The 17,490-nt window shown below is 33.4% G+C and overlaps 1 protein-coding gene and 1 pseudogene across 1 annotated transcript; one reads left to right on the top strand and one right to left on the bottom strand.

The window, feature by feature from the left end:
- The first annotated feature begins 10,311 nt into the window (after positions 1-10,311).
- Positions 10,312-11,975, top strand: LOC113695053 (zeatin O-glucosyltransferase-like; annotated as a pseudogene).
- Positions 11,976-12,574: 599 nt separating this feature from the next.
- Positions 12,575-16,045, bottom strand: LOC113694659 (tropinone reductase homolog At5g06060). Its single transcript, XM_027213515.2, has 5 exons — positions 15,550-16,045; positions 15,209-15,416; positions 13,454-13,670; positions 13,243-13,349; positions 12,575-13,080 (listed from the first exon to the last, which is right to left on the bottom strand). Exons 1-5 carry the CDS (start codon positions 15,636-15,638, stop codon positions 12,886-12,888), a joined length of 816 nt encoding a protein of 271 aa, XP_027069316.1. The 5' UTR covers positions 15,639-16,045; the 3' UTR covers positions 12,575-12,885.
- Positions 16,046-17,490: the final 1,445 nt, after the last annotated feature.

A 17,490-nucleotide genomic window follows, 5' to 3' on the forward strand; every position in this document is an offset into this window, starting at 1 on the left:
CCAAAAATAGCACTTGCATGAGTAATTAGGAATACCATTGCCTAAGGAGCTTTCATTTGCTATTTTCTTGCATAAGTTTAGCAGATTTTTATTTCCTTTAATTTGTTGGCCGTTGAAATAATAGAGAAGTTTTAATAGTACCGGTAATTGACAATCTTCCTTGTAGATTTGACCCTTAGCCTTAATACCCTATACTCGCTCTCAACTCGTATACTTACAAAAAATCATGTGTGGGATATTTAGGATGTTATAAATGTAAAACTTAACTGTGGAATGAGTTAATTGTTACATGTATATCCCACGCTCATCAATTTGAACCCAAAACAAGAAAAGAAAATATCTGAGATTGAATAACACACATCAAATTTCTACCTCTTTAGCATATATGACAGAGTAGTTAGCCACTTACCCCAAAAAAAAATCTGAAAAAGCTGTTATAGAGTGTTTCTTGGAAGAAGCAATGAATATTTCTGCGACTGAAGTATAGTATTGTGTGCACAAATGAACTTATCTCAGAAACCACATGGCGTTGAACTTTTGCTCAACTGATTCTACAACAAACACACTTATCAACATTGCATCTAATGCTTGAACTTCAAAATTTACGATCGACACAATAATCTGTATTGTGTCTAATGCCTAATAGTTGGAGATGAAAAAGGTATTAAAAAAATTGTGTCTAATACCTATTTTTTGATGTATGACAGGGAGCTGTATTGATTGGTGTGTTGGTTGTAGATTTGGGAAGTTCAATGTCATACATCAAAAAATAGGCATTAGATCCAATATCAATTATTGTGTCAGTTGTAAATTTTGAAGTACAATGCCACATAGCACAGTATGTTACATTTATTCTTTCAATAAAGTTAATTAATTTTTCTTAAATTGTATGAAAAAAAAACTAAGACTGTCAAAATGGGACGGAGGAAGTATTGGATCGACTAGCTTTTCAAGTGGGTTGGCACCAACGAAGCAGCCGCTTCCCGCTGCATTTTGTTAAAATCCATTTAGATTCAAGTCTCTTGTGAAAAAAACTAGCCTGCTGATGATGCAACTTTCTACGAAAAAGCTCCACCAAAATTTGAAATTAAAGAAGAAGAGTTTTGAATCCTATGGACGTGGTCATTAAATTGGTGTACTCCATTAGTAAAGTGGAAAGAAGACATTTGTGTAAGACTTGCCTCTTTTGAGGCAATTATGACCCACATGATTGATTCTAAAATGATGGATATCATAATTAATTGATTGACATTTTGTCAATAATTAATTAGCATCTCCCATTAGATAATGATTGGTGATTGATATTCTGATTAATTGATTGACATTTTGTCAAGAATTAATTAGTATATCTCATTTGTTAATGATTGATTGATATCTTTGTTAATTGATATCTTATTCAATCAATTAATCAATCAAATCAATCAATTAGTCAAAAAATATTATCTTCAGTTATGATTTTGGCAAGATTTCCTTGATGGAAGGAAACCCTTGAGATTTTTGTATTTGCTAGTAAGGGTCCCTAGCCTAGCCTATAAATAGTTTGTGGTATTCCATCAATTGTACACGTTTGGGGTTAGGCATAGGCTAAAAGATCCTTACTCTAAATTCTCCTTCTACTTTTCTTCTTCTACATATTTTGTTTTGTTAGAATAGATAAGAAAAAGTCAAAGATACAAGAAGAGATTAACTCATGCTTGACAGCAATGGTTAGAGGTAAATATATTTCAATTTCCGTTGCGTAGTACATTCATATGTACTATATTTAAATTTCCACTGTGTAGTACATTCGCATGTACATAGTTAGTTTAACGTGTGGTATCAAAGCCAACCTCTAACCATGTTGTTCAGCTTATAATTTCATAGTTTATTGACAATCTGATAAAAGTTTTAGAGATTCGTATCAAGTTTGAACAAATCAAATTTAATTTGTCATGGGATCTATGGTCCATTTTCTCAATAATTGAGATTTATTGACTAATCCTATGTATATGTATCATTCATATGATATCTTATTTGGTTATGCAATTCATCTAGATTTTCTCCAATAATCTGGTATGATTGCAAATAATTTGAATGTTTCTTGGACTTACATATTTGTGATTGTAAGGGTTATATGTATTGATTGTTATTATCAATACAATATAACAATTCAAGAAACATATAAAGAGTTGTTATATTCAACAATCAAAAGATTAATATCATATTAATCTATGCAAGATAATTGGTTGACTTTATATGAATGGATCTGCAGATTTATTGAATCTCTGCCACCTTATTATGAGATAAATATATAAAGGCATGATTTCAATATGAATTTGCCTCCATGTTCCTATTGTTATTTGGAATTATGTAGTATTTTGTGCACTATACTCATGTTCATTTATCTTATATTATAATGTCAACACTAGTATGGTTGATTACGTTTAATCCTCAGAGAGTTTCCTTTATAAAGTGTGTCTTTCATCTCAATTATTGATGCATGAAGTATTTTAATCACATAAAGGCTGGTGGTTAAAAAATGAATATATAAAAAGGAAGGAAATTATGAAATTCTTTTGCCAAAATACAGATTTTTGACTATTTTGATATCCTTATAAAGTCTAGCGCACTTTATGTTTGAGAGTAGCCATAGCATCTCAAATATTGGTGTACTACAATTTTGATCACATATAGTTTAGTGATTAAAATCAAGGATTTCTAGTCAACAAGTTGACTACTTATTTTCGATGAATTTTCATTAGAAGTTTTCTTTCATCGTATATTTGGGAGTAGCCACAGCATCTCAAATATACAGTGTAAATAACTTTAATCACATAAGATTAAGTGATTATAAAAAGAAAGGAAAATTCAATGAAATTCAGTCGACAAAAAATTTTTTTGACTATTGACAAATAACAAGATGTCATGCTAAGAATTTCACTTTTACATTATATATTTGGAAGTAGCCACAGCATCCCAAATATTTGATGAGAAAAGTTTTTCATCACATATAGTTTGGTGATTGAAATTATGAATTTTTAGTCAACATATTGACTAGTTGACAATTTTTCTTATAATGCCGTCTACTTAGGAGTAGCCACAGCATCTTAAGAATGTTGGTGTTCGGAGAAATTTTGTATTTCTTTTCCACATATTGCTGAGTGATTAAAGAAATTGAAAAAAAATGACATCTATATCAAGTTACAATTATTTCATTGAGATAGTTATCCGGCCCCACAGGGAGGTAATTATTTTGGTGAGATTAATTGACATAAGATGGTAAATTAGATAGTGAATTAAGAGATATTTCTATGCCTACAGGTACGAATTATTTCTTTAATTCATTGTTCTAGATTACTAGTCTTATGATTAAGTAACGTAAATTCTATGCATGTTTACAACCTTTTCCATAGAAAGGATTGAATTTACTATTTGAATTGACATAAGATTGATTCAAAATCAAGGTACAAATTTCATAGCTTTTTTATGATATAGTTCTTGATTGTTAATTCAGTGTTTCATTCCAATGATTTTATGGTTCTTATTAGCTTGATTTTTAAATTCATTCTCTTTTGTTTTTGGTGCAAGTTTTAAATTAGCACTTTTATGAGAATGAACAAACCATTCTCATAATGTGGATATATTTGCTAATATAGAGGTTGGGTATGAGAATTGGGAGCAATTTAATAGTTTGCTCATTCTGTCTTATATTCATATAAATTAGGGTTCAAACCCTAAGTATTTATAGTTAAATCTTGCATGAAAGCCATCAAGCAATTGTTGCAAGTTTTAACTAGCACCATTAGAAGGCTTTCTTTTGTGACACTTAAATATTAAAGTGTATTTTAGCTCATTTCTTAGATTTGAGAATTTTGCTATATCATCAATTAAAGTCCCATCAAATTGAGATTGAGTTATTTCTATAGCATTTCATTCTTGATTCTTTCATGCAGAATTTCTTAACCATTCAAACCTTTACAATACACATAAAGATATATGGTTAATTACTTGTTTTAACCATATGTACTAAGGAAGGATAAAGCGGTTAAGAAATAAGAGAAACTTAACCTTCATGAAAGAAGAAATGGAAAGAAAGGTAATTTTGTTCTCATTAAATCAATCAGCGATAAAAACCAGTGTTGTTTGCAAGAGAATGATATTTGATACTCTACTTTGAGAGAAAGTAACTCAAAAGAAAATCTCAATTGTTGAGTGTTATAAATTGTGATATATTTGGTGAATTGGCTAAAACTGTCAATTTACGCTGCTAGTATAACAATTTCTGATTATATGAAAAGTGAACAATAGTTTCTCTATAGAAACTAAAAAAAATGTTCACATAAAGATAAGTGTTGTATTATTGCTCATTTTAAGAAAATTTGGTCTTTTTTTCTAAAACATTATTTTCTTATTACTTTAGAATTTCTATTTTCAAATTAATTACTATTGGGTATGATTATGAACTTCATTATTCAGTAGTATATTTTGAAAATAGTGAAATTATTAATTCTAAAATTTTTAGTACCATTCTTTGAATTGAGCAATATACTGCACTTGACCACAATAATTATATTGACAGCAAGTATAGTTATCATTGGGGAAACTCTTTAAATTTTAGCATAAGAGATTGAGATATATCTCTATAAGGAAATAAAGAGTTGATAAATCATAAATCTTTAAAGATTTTAGATTTATTGACTATAATATTTCAGGTAGACTGCATAAGTAAAGCAGACTATTCAACCATTATGGATGCCATAAGAGTTTCATTATAACACGAAAATTTTGTGAATTATTTTCTATCCTTTTTGATTAGTGAGAGATATTTATCTCATTATTAGGTAACCATTCATCAAATATAAAGTTCCTTTCTTATTTGATAAAGGATCAATATTTGATACCTTTGTAAGTGTTCAAACGAGAAAGGAAGTTTGAAATTTGAGGGATAGAAAATAAAACGAAGGCACACAAAATTAGGGGACTATCCTATATGTACTCATTTTATAAATTCCTTAATTATGAAGCATTGCTAATGAGTAAAAGAAATGCTTAATTAGTTACATCCAAATGATGTACCTTAAGGAAATAATGAGATAGTTGTGAATATAGCATTTTGACAATCTTTATATCTTGTGAGTAATGCCTTGAAATTGAAATATATACTTAAACAATTTCCTCCAAACACCACTTTGATTATGGTATGGATGGAAATCAAGTTTAAAATATTATGTTCAGTTTTGTGAGGGTAATCAACCTACACATAAAGAAACTGTACAAAGGAAACAAGGTTATCTTACTTCAAGAAATTTAGATTCCTTTACACTTCAAGAATTATTAGAACTGGAGATATAAATTTCTTAAGAACATGAAGTAAGTAGGAGTGTTTTGACTCTAGAATGGAGTTTTGAAATGGTAAGGATTCATATTTGACTCCTTTGCATATGGAAAATTGATAGCTTTTCTCAAAATAATTATTTAATTATTTTAGATAAGCAATCAATTTAAAAAAAAAACTCCTTGTCAAATAAACGCATAAAGATAAATCCACTTTGAACCTACTAGTTGAGTTATCCTTGAGACAATGGGAGGCAAAATGTTCTCTATAGAGAATTGAAGTCCTCTGGTTACTATGTTGTATACCTACAAGAGTTTAACGATGAATTAGGTAATGTTTTCATAAGGTACAAATGGAGAAATTTCCATATTCAGGAATAATGTCACAAATTACCACAAAATCTCTACCAAATTTTGAGAGATTTTATTTAGAGTAATTATGACACTAGTAACTCACTATTACAGTTACATTAGAAATATGAAGGCGAATGTCCTTAACGTGACTCTTGATAATTAGGTGTACACATGTGTCACCATAATATATTTGTAGAGAATGCAATTTAAATTGTTTCTTCCCAATAGTATATTAATTTATTCTTCATTTGATCTTGGAAGAATTTTTTCTAGTAAATTAATATATATTAAGGTTAGTGGGAGTAATACTATGAAAGTTTTTCTTAATCATGATATTTGTGAAACCCTTCTATCATTGATATTCACAAAATAGAATGTAAAAGATAGTTAATCTATCTTAAGACCTTCATGCAAGAGTTCTTTGATTACTTTTAAGTAATAATAATGAACAATTGCATAATGTTCACATCATGCATTGGAATGAGTATAAATTCACCAAGGATGCTATGAAGTTATACCACAGGCATCTACTGTTTGACATAAAGTTTGTCAATATTGTATTGTAACCATTATAGATATTTGATTTGACTATACTCTTTCATTATGTATACATCTATGTTTTCAGAACCGGACCGGATATCGACTCGGTCGAGCTCAGGGGTCAGGGGTCAATGGGTTCAACCGGGTTCGATAGGGGTTGAACCGGATGACGTCATAAATAAAATTTATTTAAAAATTAAAATATTATATGTAAAATACTTAATAACATGTTAATATTAATAAAGGTATATTCATATATATTTGATGTTTCAAATACATTTAATAAGAAAATACAAATAAATTAGAGCAATCAAGTAGCAATTTATATTATTGAATAAGCATTAACAAGTTTAGAATTAAAATTATGGACTTAATTGAAAAATAACACCAAACTTTAAGATAACATTTATAAAGTATGAAATATTTGAGATATGTTAATAATTTTTAACAACTTAAGGATCAAAACATCATATTAAAAATATTCTGCCCTTTCAAAAAAAGTAAAAAAAGTAAAAAAAAAAAAAAAAAAAAAAAAAAAAAAAAAAAAAGAGAGACCGGGTTCATTTTTCCGGTCAAACCGGGTCAAAACCCCGGTCAAACCCGGGTTTTGACCTGGTTTGACCGAGTTGTTGATTTCCCGGTTTTTAAGATTAACTCGGACCGGTCAACTGGCCGGTTTCCGGTTCGATCGGTCGAACCGGCCGGTCCGGTCCGAGTTTGAAAACAGAGGTATACATGAAAGAGTGGGAGTCAACATAGACAAGTCGACATAAGGTATTCAATAGTTATTTGAAAAGCAAAAGGTAGCTATTGAGTATACAGTAAGGAGTTATTATTGTTAATCAAACAACTAAAGGTTGCCGGCTAAGTTGTTAATGATCAAACAACTCACATGGAACTCAGTAGTTCATTTAGTATTTTGCTATTATTCTCAAACTATTGTAATTGTCATGTGATCCATAAAGTTGGATCTTGAATAATTTATATGAAGTTATTCATAAAGTTCTTTTAAAGCACTTGATTAGGAAGTATAATACATTGTAATACATGGAAGAAAGTGTTTGTCATGAGAGCATAACCGCCATGATTCGTATATTATTATTTTCTAATTAAGAAACTGTTACATAACTGTTGAATTTGGTGAGTGACAAATAAGGTTTATGGCCATTTTTTAGGTAGTTAGTCACTCATAAGTTATCTGACTATTTCATGTGGGTCAAGTGGGAAAATGTAAGACTTGTCTCTTTTGAAGCAATTATGGTCCACATGATTGATTCTAAAGTGATTGATATCATAATTAATTGATTGACATTTTGTCAATAATTAATTAGCATCTCCCATTAGATAATGATTGTGATTGATATTCTAATTAATTGATTGACATTTTGTCAATAATTAATTAGTATCTCTCATTTGTTAATGATTGATTGATATCTTTGTTAATTGATATCTTATTCAATCAATTAATCAATCAATTAGTCAGAAAATATTATCTTCAGTTATGAATTTTGGCAAGATTTCCTTGATGGAAGGAAACCCTAGGAATTTTTGTATTTGCCAGTAAGGGTCCCTAGCCTAGCCTATAAATAGTCTGTGGTATTCCATCAATTGTGCACTTCTGGGGTTAGGCATAGGTTAGAAGATCCTTACTCTAAATTCTCCTTCTACTTTTTCTTCTTCTACATATTTTGTTTTATTAGAATAGATAAGAAGAAGTCAAAGATACAAGAAGAGATCAACTTATGCTTGACAACAATGGTTAGAGGTAAGTATCTTTAAATTTCCGCTGCGTAGTACATTCACATGTACATAGTTAGTTTAACAATTTGAACATGCAAAAATTATCTGCAACATGGACTGTCTTAATCAAATATTCTTCTATAGTTGAAGCCAAACTTTGTTTCTTTTTACTTTTAATTTTGAGAATGTATGGTTGAGGTGCGAACATGATCAACAAGTTTGGTATGTTTGGTTGAAAAGAAATTGCACTTTGGAAAGAATATAAGTATGCAGGAGTGTAAACGAATCTAATCAAATTGACCATCCTAGTGTTTAAGTTTGTTTGATTATTTTATTGAATTTGAAATTTTGTTCAAGTTTCGCTTGCTTATTTGTCCAATTGAATGTGAACGAGTTTTTTTATCGAGTTTGAAAGTTGTTCAACATAAAATGCTAATAAGTTTGATTTGATTAGTTGGTGAATCAAGATAAACGAATTCTTCGGAAATCGAATTCGATTCGAGTATTAGTTCATCTTTTATCCTAAAAAGAGCTTTTTCCAATTGTGGATTCAATTGAGAATATTCCACCGGTAGTAAGCACGTCAATTGGGCCTTTTGGTCTAGGCCTTGGATTAGCAAAAGGACTGGCTTACATTAGAAATCGTATATTTTGACCCAGATACAAATACTTTGGGCTTTGCATAAGCCTACTCTTTTAGCTCATTAGGCTTTGGACTCAAAATAGGCTAGCCCAAATTTTGAAGTGTTTTTTTTTTTTTACACACTCTTATCCTTTTCTTGGTGTATCTTAATTGTCATAACACAGCAATTTTATCTGTTAATTTTTATAAATCTGGTAGATGTAATTCTTTAATGAAAATTTAAAAAATGATAATGAGATCGAAAATTTTTTTGATCTAATTGGAAGAATGAAATTCTTGTTGCATGCATAACGTCCTTCAACTTTTTGATCAGTTTCTTTGTTGTTCCGAATTCAACTGTTTGCGAATTTTGGTATTTTGTCGCTGTACCATAATCCTCTTAGTAGCATTCTCATGTAATTGGAGATTGGGAAGTGGACTTGGCAGTCGTCAAGGGATACAAATCCTTGGCAATCGCGTGTAGTTGACGGTGATAGATGGGTTATCGTGAAATTAGACGAATAGATTACATGTGGAACACAAATTTCAATCTATTTAAAAATTTATCGTACTTTTACATCTTATAGATTGTGTTAATATCTACATTTATCGTGTTAATATCTCCATCAATTGTTTTAGTTGCTATAGTGTACCATGCAGTTGAAACTAATAACTGCAGAAGCCCTTGATCGGTCATCAACCAAGCACTGAATTTTCTTGCAGCCTTCTACTGCTTCACTGCTGTATCAAACATGAATATATATATATATATATATATATATATATATATATATATATATATATATATATATATATATATATATATATTTTTTTTTTTTTTTTTTTTTTTTTTTTGTCGATACGATATATCTACAATTATTCTATGCTACGGGAAGGGGGACCTGAAGAGGTCAAGGAAAAATTGAAGGGGACTGAACCACCTACCGGCCCACTTAAAGTGCACTCGTCTGAAAGCCACTTAAAGTGGCTTGTCACATTTTTGTGACCAATGGTGGGAGGCAGGGTTTGATCCCTTGACCTCCCACCCCACCAATTTTGGTGGTGGCTTAGCTCGGTGGTTATCAAACATGAATACTTCCATTGCGCCTATGTGTCTCATCTCAGTATCTTAATCATATATCCCCAGCCTCAAAGCATTATTTCCTATGCAGTTCCAATAATCCAAACTTAAATTAAAATCAGATTTTGCTTATCTCGCAATGTAGATGGTCAATGATATGAATACTTTCTTTTATAGATGTTCAATTTTTCTCATCAGTACTTAGAGCCAGATGGTGTGGTATGGCTTAGCAAGCAATCCATGAACTAATTAATCCATGCTGACTGGAGCTGTTTGAGTAAAGCAGGCAGATGAACATCTTGTTGACAGCAACATAGTTTGTGTAAGATTTCGTGGGAGGAAATTCAAGTGACAAGCATGGTTGTTCTAGAAATTATGTTTCAAGAAGTTTAGGAAGACAGGATATTTTTCTAGAGTAGTTGAGAAATGTAGGACCGAATTGTGGAAAGTGGGATGGCGGATGGGGGGTTCATAGTAAAGTAGCCAATAGAAAAATGAGTAAAATAAAACCTAACTCACAATTTAACTCCACAAGTTCTATTCAATTAGGGAAATCACCTCCAAGACACAAAAGGATCAAAAGTACTTTTCCTTCTTGGAAATTTTGGGCATCTCAGTTTCTGAAGCCAATTATTGATAGTAGCTTTAAGGGGAAGAAATCCTCAAGCAACATGTACATTTCTTGATCAGAGAAATATTTATGATTCAGTAAATATTGCCAAAGCAACAGACACCAACTTCAACTCAGGAATTCTAACAAGCCAAGCGTGAACTAGTAAGGAGCTTTTCAACATTTCTGGTTCCCAAATCTTTCCAATGGACACACATGATCATACTACTGTCCGAAGCCAAAACCAAAACCAAGGCCAGAAGGGCACTAGTATTCAAGAAACTGAAGTAACTGTGGTCATGGTTCCTCTTCCAGCACAAGGCCATCTCAACCAGCTCATCCATCTCTCCCGCCTCATCTCCTCCTACAATCTACCGGTTCATTACGTCAGCACGGCCACTCATAACCTCCAGGCAAAGGTTCGTGTCCAAGGTTGGGATCCTCTTGCCATTTCCAACATCCATTTCCACGAATTCCCAGTCCCTTCTTATGAAACTCCTCCTCCCAATCCAAATGCCACGACCAAATACCCCTTCCATCTCATTTCAATGTTTAATGCAACAGTCAAACTTCGCGAGCCAATTTATGAACTTCTCAGCAAGAAGATTAGTAGTTATTCACGACTCTCTCATGCCATATGTCGTCCAGGATGTGGATTTGATTCCAAATGCGGAGTCCTACTGCTTTTATAGCACCTCTGCGGTCACTTTCTACTCATATCTTTGGGAAATTGGAGGGAAACCCAGACTACTGGAGCCTGAGCTACTCGAATCACTCGAAGATCTTCCATCTCTTGAAAGTTGTAACCCTCCAGAGATTATAGAATATATAAAACTGCAAGAGGATTCCAGGCCAAATAACTCTGGTTACCTGTATGATACATGTAGAGCAATAGAGGGTCCGTACCTTGATCTCCTTGCAAAAGCCAATACTGTTGATACAGACAAGCAATGGGCTATTGGACCCTTCAATCCAGTTGTGATAAATGAGCAGCAAGACTCCAACAAGAGACACTATTGCCTGGAGTGGCTCGACAAACAGGCCCCAAACTCAGTCATTTACATTTCCTTTGGTTCATCAGTTTCAGTATCAGATGATGAAGCCAAAGAGATTGCAATTGGATTAGAGAAAAGCGGGCAAAAGTTCATATGGGTACTCAGGGATGCAGATAAAGTAGATATTTTTTATGGGGAAATCAGGAAGGCTCAGTTGCCTGAAGGATTTGAAGAGAGAATCAAAGGGAGAGGAATAGTTGTGAGGGATTGGGCGCCCCAGTTGGAGATTCTTGGACATTCATCAACTGGTGGTTTCATGAGTCATTGCGGATGGAATTCGTGTATGGAAAGCATTAGCATGGGAGTGCCCGTGGCAGCATGGCCTATGCATTCTGACCAGCCGAGAAACAGTATACTAATGGCAAAGGTGCTGAAGATTGCTCTATTAATAAGGGATTGGTCCCGGCAAGATGAATTTATGAGATCTATTACCATTGAAAATGCCGTGAGAAGATTGATGGATTCTACAGAAGGAGAGGAGATGAGGCAAAGGGCAAAAGAATTGAGCAAAAGAGTAGAGGAGTCCATCAGGGATGGTGGTGATAGTCGTTTGGAGATGGATTCTTTCACTGCTCATATTCGTAGGTAGTTTTTTTTTTTTTTGGCCTAATCAATTATGTTCATGAATCAAAAGAACTTCTGAATTCTAAGGGATACAAATTATCAAGTTCATTCAATTACAAAGAATTTGTAATTGTACTACAAGTATTTTGCTTTGGTACATTGCTTAGCTGTTTTGTCATTATGGATCCATTTTCATACACAGGTCAGGACGAGATCTCTTTGGGAAATCACATGCCAATAAAGCAAAAGCTGACTAAGCGGCAATTTGTTTAATTGTCACCTAATTTGGATTATTTGAAATTAAGTTGTTGCCTTGTCATTTCCCAATATATTAAAAAGTATTAAGCCTGCAATTATAGATAGAAGAAGTGAAGCACAAAGGTTGACAACCATGTCCGGCAAAACATTTTGAAATATTTGGTGAGCACATCTTGCTACCAACCTGTTATTTTCTGACTATTTTTTCTTTTCATTGATACAGCGTATCCAAGAAGTATTACAAATAATATTTCGCTTGTATTAGAAACACATTTCTCAACCCGCCTTTTTATTTCACATACATCACATAAAAAAAAATGCTACAGAAATTATTCTAAATAATATTTCAAATAACACTCTATCCAAACAGACCCCGAGTGACTATTAGACAACACGATTCAGAAGAAGGCAATAAAGGGATAAACAAGAGACAGCTATTTAAACATTAGCAGAGCTCGGCACAATGACATTTGTGATTTTCTTTGTAAATTATTGTACCTTTCTTTCACCAGCAAAATACTTCTCTGGTCCGTCCTAAAAAAAACTCTGTTACATCATCCAAAAAAATAATTTATTTCGTTTTGTGTAAAGTACACCAATGTTTACCAAACTATTGGAAAAAAAAAAATTAAAACATTTAAATAGACGACTCAGATCGAACCGAACTGGTATATTGCTAGTGGCAACCACAGTGTCTTGGATCCATGCTTTCAAGTCACAGCCGTGAACTTGAGAGAATTCGACCTTGCTAGTCCTGTTCCCCGGAAGTACCCGCTGTGAATCCTCCATCCACGCAAATAACCTGCCCAGTAATGTATGAAGCAGCAGGAAGACAAAGGAATGCCACCAGTGGTGAAATCTCATTAGCTTCTGCAATTCGACGTAGAGGAGTTCGATTCACCAAAGGGAAAAACATACGTAACAGTGATTCATCAGCCTCCTCCTGAATGAATTAAATTTCAGGCTGTAAGTAAAATACTTGAAGAAAAATATATATATATGGAATATCTTTGTCCCCCTAAAAAATAAGAAACAAATAAGCAGAAGTCGTCCTTGATAGCAGAAGAATTCATAGGAGCATGGGAATGATGGGATAATATCGTACTGGTTTCAAAACTGTGGTTCGAACAGCCCATGGTGCAACAGTGTTGACACGAATGTTGTCCTTTGCCCATTCACATGCCAAATTCTTGGTTAGTTGATTAATCGCACCTGTAAGTTAGGAAAAAAAAAAAAAACAAATTTTGAAAGCATTCCAGACAATATTGATATTGGACAGTAACAGGATTTCGTTCTTTTTATTGTTGGTGGATTACCTTTGGTTGCTGAATAAATTGAAAGCCCCGGTAGGGCCGTGGCACCAGCTACAGAGGAGATGAATACGATATTTCCATTTGCTGAAGCTTTTAGCAGTGGATAAGCTAGTTGGCTTAGATGAAATGAAGATTCCAGATTGGTACTCATTAAAAATGAATAATCTTCAGAAGTAGAATTCTCAGCTCGTTTCATTTTCGTGGTTGCAGCATTGTTAACCTAAACGCAAGAATTTCAAAAATGAAGTTCAAGGTAATTTCAGAGTGTGATATATATATATGCTGTCTATATATATAAGAGGCATGCTGACCAACAAATGCAGGAACGATGATACATACAGTCCAAAATCCAATTTTGAATATAGAAGATTAACGTAAACAACAGCCTCAACAGATAGGAAGATTTGAATATAGAAGATTACCCTGAGACCTCTTCAGGTCCTCCCCTCCCTCTAATGTAGGATAATCTATCGTATCGACAAAAAAAAAAAGCGTAAAATTCAAATATATGTAACTCCCGAACACCCTACATCTAAAACGTACATATTAGGTACATATATATCTTATGTGTACTTATCCTATGTGCCCTTCAGCCACCATAGAATAGGAAAAAGGGATAATTTCAGAAACCTCACTTGAGGTTTCTAACATGTGCACTGATTTCCCATGAGGTCTGAAAAATTTCACTGACCTTTCCTGTTAAAATTTTGAGGTCCATTACTTACGTCATTCGGGGTGAAATTATTGCTCTACCCTAACACTTCAGGGTTTATTACGAACATTTTTTTGGTGGGAAAAATCTTGGCAATAATTAAAAGAAAGAAACTAATTAAATGAGAATTTTATTGAGTTTTAGAGCACAAGTGCACAACTGATATAGAAAGGATGATGCAGTTGGAATTGGAATTTGAACCTTCCTGTCCCAAATTTCAACTAAATTTTTCAGGATTTTTTTGGTTGTAAAAAATTCTGACATTTAGAGAATTTTAAGATTTGGAACTTAATGACGATTATAATGTCTGTGAAACAAAATTGGTAGTCAAGTGATTGTAATGTTTATATAAGATTTCCTTTTTCCTTTAAAGGGTCTAATGTTTATTTTCCCAGAAAAAAAAATAACAAAGAAAGATTTAAAAAACCAGAAGATTCAAATCACAATGGATCGCATGAAATCCAATATTCAAAAAAAAAAAAAAAACTACAAAGGAAAGTGGGACCAAGGTCATAAAAGATTTGATGAACTTACTAAGGAAGAATTCCAACTTTATCAAGTTTGAACAACTTATGCGGCCTAATAATTTGTAGCATCTATGGATTTTAAAAAATCTTGGCTAAGTCAATTGCAAAATAAAATCAAACGAAAAAGAAGCAAAAATGCATTTGCGAAATAAAACTATCATCTCACTCATCAAAATACTTTTTTAATGGTACTCTTTCTAACTTGGACTAATTTGTCATCAAAAATTGATAAGCGATGGAGGACAGTGAAATTTTCCAAACCCCAGGGAGGTTTCTGAAATTATCCCTAGGTAAAAGGACATGAACAAAAGATAGAACCATTTTTGGTCCTACAAACTCTACTCTAGTTACGGTGTGCAATACATCCTAAGTAGTAGTTCCTACAACAGCAGAATGAGCCCTAACCTCAAACAAATCCGTCAGGACACTAATCAAAATCAGTCTCAGTTCAACAAAATATTTTGAGCGTTATGAAAATCACCATGAAGCTTGAAAACTAACATAGGAGTGGCGACTTACGAGGATGTTGAGCTTGGCATCAAATTCAGAGGAGACAGTCTTCAGAAGCTCTTCTCTCTGAGTTCTTGATAACAAGTCACATACTGAACCGCTCACTTGAAACCCTTTGGCTTTCCATTCCTTTAATCTGTCATTGAGTTCTGTTTGGTTCCTGGAACACGTATGTACTCTGGCACCAAATCCAGCTAGTTCCTCCACGATGGCATGCCTGAAATCAATTCATAAAAGTAGGAGTAGGTAAGGATTGAAACAATGTGACAGTAGACCATTTGTTGAAGATTCTGAACAAGAAAGAAAAATGAGAGATCGGTGATATAAGACGAGAGTTCAATTCCACGGACCCAATGCCTCTGGTGCCCCCGGTTACAAGAGCTGTCTGCCCCTTGAGCGACCATCTCTGCTCACTGATTCTGGGCTCTCCATTCGCCATGTGTTTACTTTAATCTGCAATATTCGAGAGAAATCACTTTCTTTGCAAGAACAAATTAACAGGATGAAATTGCTGGTTCAGGTGGTCTCATTAGGGACTGTGGAAAAAAGGCTATTGCAGGAACATTGGTTTTGCAACCAATATCCTAGCTGAACTTTTGGGGCATCAGGGATGGACTGGAACTGGCTATGTCTCGCTTGATATATCTCAATCTGGAAGTGGAAGTGGAAGTGGGAGTGGATTGTCAGGATATCATCTCATTCATCAAAGCTTCAGATAATGCTCATCATTCCTTTCAATCTGTTATTTCGGATTGCAGATACCTCCTCTTGCAGCTATAGCTGGTTTTGACTCATGATTTTGCCTTAGATGAGGAATATAGAAGAGTTAGCCTCCCCTGCAATGTTTCTGTGGCTTGTAATAGATAGGTGAATTTATGTGTATTTTTTCTGGGGAAAATGATCAGGCAAGTCTACAGGAGCAGTGTCTTCTGACCAGGTCCACTTGTCTCAACAAATGCGCTCATAAAGAAAGTGATGTCTCAGCAAATGGCACCACATGGGTCAAAACAGCACTAATCAGTTCAATTTTTGAAGTTTAAAATTCATTTTGGGCGCTAGTTATGATTTACGACTTTTGGTACTTCCGTGCCGTCATGAACTATCATGGCCAGCAGAAAAATATTCTGCATTATTTTGTAACAAAAAGCGCCAACGAGATTGGAGGACGGATGGGTAGGTGTTACACGAAAAGGGGACATGAGTGAGAAATTCAAGATTTAAAATTTCTTACTTACATTTAAAAAAAAAAAAAAAAGCACCTTGGACGTTGAACCCATAGGGTCCTAATTAGAGTCAGTTAATTTATTGGGTATACATGTAATCTCTAATAAAATAATAACAAGTTGGCCTAAGCTAAAAATGTTGCTTTTCATTAGCTTCCAAGGGAAAAAACAAAAAACATGACTAATGACACAAGGCAGAATGGTTTTTTTAAGTCATTAGTTGCCTCTTTTCATATTTGGACAATCATTGGCGCCAATCATGCAGTGTGGGCTAGTAGTATCAATTAGATGGGAGTCTTTGAGTAGCTAAAATGGAACCACCAGCCTTTGGACTCTTAAGGTTTCAAACCATGACTCCTACCAATTGTCACAATAAGTGGTCCTTCTAAAAAATTCAGACGAGTGCGTAGTACGCCTGTTTGGTTTGGTGGTGGTTCAGTTCTCACCTGTCCCCCATAGGTCCAGTTGAGCCTCCTCTTAGATAAATTAGGATAGAGTAGGATATAGATAAAATAGCGACGAATGACCAAAAAAAAAAAAAAAGAGTAGCTAAAATGGAGTCAGTTTACAGCCAACAAGAATCCTCCGTTTGAATTGCTATTTTTAGGAGTTTTAGTGTGTGTGTGTATATATATATACTGTAATAATTTGATATAAGTGAAATAAAATGCTAATTAAAAATAGATTTACGAAAAACATAAATTTTTCTTATGGAAAACATCAATCCAAACAATATTAATTGTTTAGGTAAAAAATTTTAGCCAATTTTTTTAGAGTCAAAGCATCTGAAAGATACCCCCCACCTACTCCCAAAATTACCGATAAGTGGGAAGTTGACAATATGTTTTTGTTATTCAAATTGAAATGCATTTTTTCAGATGGTACTTGTGTGAAGTTGACAATATGTTATTGTTATTCAAATTTAAAACGGTACTTGTGTAATTAATTTGACCAGCAAATATTGAACTTGACCCACTTTTATATATTTATTAGGAATCAATTTGACCAACGAAGCAGTGAAAGTTAATTTATCAATCGACATTACTTTTTTAGATGGATTCTTCTGTC

Source organism: Coffea arabica, chromosome 6e (assembly GCF_036785885.1).
Source record: "Coffea arabica cultivar ET-39 chromosome 6e, Coffea Arabica ET-39 HiFi, whole genome shotgun sequence".
NCBI lineage: Eukaryota > Viridiplantae > Streptophyta > Magnoliopsida > Gentianales > Rubiaceae > Coffea > Coffea arabica.